General features: G+C 38.8%; 1 protein-coding gene across 2 annotated transcripts in view; it reads right to left on the bottom strand.

Annotated features, from left to right (window-relative positions):
- The window catches only part of LOC308082341 (protein FAM3C), an 11,440-nt gene extending 9,184 nt beyond the window's left edge, over positions 1 to 2,256 (bottom strand). For both annotated transcript variants that reach the window (XM_080424060.1, XM_080424061.1), the window contains exons 1-3: positions 2,133 to 2,256; positions 1,415 to 1,522; positions 1,271 to 1,306 (exon numbers count right to left, since the gene is read on the bottom strand). In XM_080424060.1, the coding sequence (XP_080280186.1) occupies positions 1,271 to 1,306; positions 1,415 to 1,522; positions 2,133 to 2,145 (157 nt within the window). In that variant the 5' untranslated portion in view covers positions 2,146 to 2,256. The remainder of the gene's footprint in view (positions 1 to 1,270; positions 1,307 to 1,414; positions 1,523 to 2,132) is intronic.
- Positions 2,257 to 3,612: the final 1,356 nt, after the last annotated feature.

Genomic DNA, 3,612 nt, shown 5'->3' with positions numbered 1-3,612 from the left:
AAGGCAAGAAGTCTCTTAGAATGAACGGGCATACCGGAAACTGTGGTTGTAGGGTACCGTTTCGAAGGCTAGTAAAAGCCATATAGCCTGGTGCGCATGCCCCAACTATTAGATTTTTAGAAAAACACTTCTAATTCAGTTTCTTTTTTTTGTGATGAAAACCACCCATTTTCAACGGGCCATAGCCCCAAAATGCCGATCGCGGTTGGAATGTTATTGTTCCAGTGGATACACAGATCCCTCCCCCAACCCACGGAGACGTTTCTCTTCTTTTCTTTTTTTTACACAACGCGGCCACCACGGTGTTTCAAAGATTACGCTGTAATTAAACAATGTTTAATATCTTAATCTTAAAAGCCATATATATATATATATATATATTTTTTTTTAACTGACTGCGTTGGTATCCATCGCCTTACGCCAGGCCAAGCTCCACCTTCGACGCCCTGTCTCCTTCACAAGCTGTCCAATGAAACACAGACTACGCTGGATCGCACACCTTTGACACGTCATTTCAGCAGTCCAGCACAGCAAAGTCTGCCACCTGGAAGTACTCAACAGAATTGAAGAAGCTCCTCTGTCTCTACTTGAAAAATACTTGGAATCTTCTACCAAAACAAAACAACACAAAAAAAGCAAAACAAAACAAAAATATTCTAAGTTACATTCCCACACTCGATTGGATCATTTGAACCCTAACCCTAATTAGTTTGCCTCAGGCTATCAACCAACCACCCTACACTACTATTTATTGGTTGAATTTCATGTGGATGCTAGATCCGTGGGGCAGCTGTAAAGAACATTCAGGCTATATTTGCCAGTATTAGCCATAGATGGATAGCACCGCAAGGTGGATCAGGATGCCCAGAAACCTGTATAAGGACTGACGCCATAGTCCCAGATGTGGGCATAACTGACATAGGCCGCTCCATATATGGAAATGTCTGACACTACCTGACATCATCGTAGTGACATTAGGGCCGCAGCCAACGGTATATAAAGGCTCGACATGCCTTGGTTGAGGGTGTTCCAGCAGCGACTCAGAGAGACATTAACTCCTTACAGAGAGATAAGCATCGTAGAGAATCCAGCAGTATTTGATTCTCACAGCCTATAGCAGCACATATCAGTTTCCCTTTTGTCAATAAAAACATCAATCACTCAATCAATCAATCAATCAATCAGCAGCGTCGCTTTTTCCAAATACATAATTGATTTGTGCAATTCTGTCCTGAAACTATAAACACATTCATAATTCAACAACACTCACTGGTGATGACTGGTGGTGGTGTTGCGTTCGAAATCCCTAGAATCAAAGTAAAACAGTCAGGTTGCCGTTTATTAAGCTACTGTATTATGATGCAGGCAAAAAATATATATAAATAAAGATGTAGCTGAAGACATTTAGCCTCACCCAAAAAGTTCTGAAAGTTTCTTGCGGTTGAGTGTATGTTTGGTGGTCCGGCAGAGATCCCCCATGCCACCAGGATGGCAACGATCACAGCGACAAGACACACGACCCCTGCCAAGTACACAAACCATAATTTCACTTGTTTAATCTGTATTCTGTCTGAGTTCTCTATCCTGATTGGATACAATTGGTATCCTGACCTGAAAATACATTTTCTGTTTGATAAAAGAGCTGGAGAGACATGGAGACTCCTGTTACAAACATCAGAATATAGAGCTAGTTAACACTTATTTTAACCAAAGAAATCACTTACCCTATATCTTTCATTCATAATAGCCTATATTTGTGTAACTTTGGGTCCTGGAGGTCCTTTAATTACTAGAAATGTAGTGGATTACAATACTTGTCTTTGCATTGTGGTCGAGCAAAAAAAAGTACTGTAGCCTAGTAGTAATGTTCACCTCTGAAAACTCTTCAAATACAGCCCAAAGAACCTGTATATCGAACTTGTTGTCGGGCATCAAACCATATTTCAACGTTTTATGTTTTTTTCATAAATTAACGCTCTACTTCATCATCCAAGAGTGCCGCACAAAATGTGTGAAAATAGCAGATCTACAGGCTCACAACTCGTCGCATCTGCTATTTTCAGTATAAAAACAATAGTTTAGGACGAGGTTTCTACCAGATGGCGACGATATTATGGAAAGCATCCTCTTACCTCGTTGTCTCATGTCTGCTTTTCCAACCAGATGGATTCAGGTGTACTGCTCCAACAATAATGACGGAGATGCTCCAGGTGCTTAAATGTGTAATATTGTCAACAGAGCAGGCTTTTGCGTGGCATTTCACACTGTGGTTTAAGTGTGAGTGACACGGTTCACAGCAGAATATCATGTTGTGGTTTGCATTGTGACGCTGTATTGTGTACAGACACAGACACACACACACACACACACACACACACACACACACACACACACACACACACACACACACACACACACACACACACACACACACACACACACACACACACACAGCCAACAGGCAGATAGATGATCAGGTTCAGGGAGAAGACAAACTAACTGTAACAGATACGCTTTGGATTCTATAGAGAATGGAAGAGGATATTTCTGGGATGTCAGCATGCATTTCAGAGCAGCAGGGATCAAGGGACAATTAAGTAACTACTATAACAGTGGTAAAAAGTACTTTTACTCTATTACCATTGGTGGAAAAAGGACTCTTTTTGTTTTTACTGAAGTAAAAGTATCAATACTGCAATGCAGAAATACTCAGCTACAAGTAAAAGTCCGGAATAAAAATTTTACTTGAGTAAAAGTACAAAAGTATTGGTATCAAAATGTACTTGTACCAAAAGTATAAAGTACTCATTATGCAGAATGTCCCATTTCACGTTTTCAAATGCATAATAAATATAAAAATCTTTTGAAAATAGCAGATCTACAAGCTCACAATACGTCGCATCGCGACGCATTGTGAGCTTATAGATCGGCTATTTTCAAATGGCCGAAATGTATATAGGGCTGAAGTGGTTAATGTATGTTTTGTAATAATAATCCAAATCTACTTTTTTTTTAAGTACTGAAAATTGGAAATACTCCAGTAAGTAAAAATACCTCAAACTTGAGTAAATGTACTTAGTTACTTTCCACCACTGTCTAATACAAATCTTTTACTTGAGTGAATGTCCATTTGTCAATGCTTTATACTTCTAATCCACTACATCTCAGAAGAAAACTCCATTATCATTATTTGAAGACTTATGTCAGTTACTTTGTAGATTTAGGTTATTACAAAACATACATTACCCAATTAAGCCAATAGCCAATCTATAAGCTCACAATGCTTCACGATGCGACAGGTTGTGAGGTTGTAGATCAGATATTTTTGATAGAATTACTTTTGGTATATAATAGTAAATATTTCTAATAATATCTTTATTACAGAAGGATTATTACTTGATATTCATAACTGTTTTATCTATTGATTAGTTTTACTATCACTGGTTCCCTTTATTTAAATTCCATTGCTGTGGCTGCCCTCTAGAGGTCACTTCAGACTCTACATGGGTGAACCCTTATCTCTTGTTATGCCCTGATGAAGACAAGCTGTGTGTGTGGTTCAAACATGTTGGCTTTGTAAACCATGTATCCACTCATTTTGAGTGCCTGGTA

The sequence above is a fragment of the Gymnoscopelus braueri genome (assembly GCF_963280865.1).
Source record: "Gymnoscopelus braueri genome assembly, chromosome: 3".
NCBI classification, from domain to species: Eukaryota; Metazoa; Chordata; class Actinopteri; order Myctophiformes; family Myctophidae; genus Gymnoscopelus; species Gymnoscopelus braueri.
The sequence above is the reverse complement of the archived record's forward strand: the minus strand, read 5'-3'. Positions and strand labels throughout refer to the sequence as shown.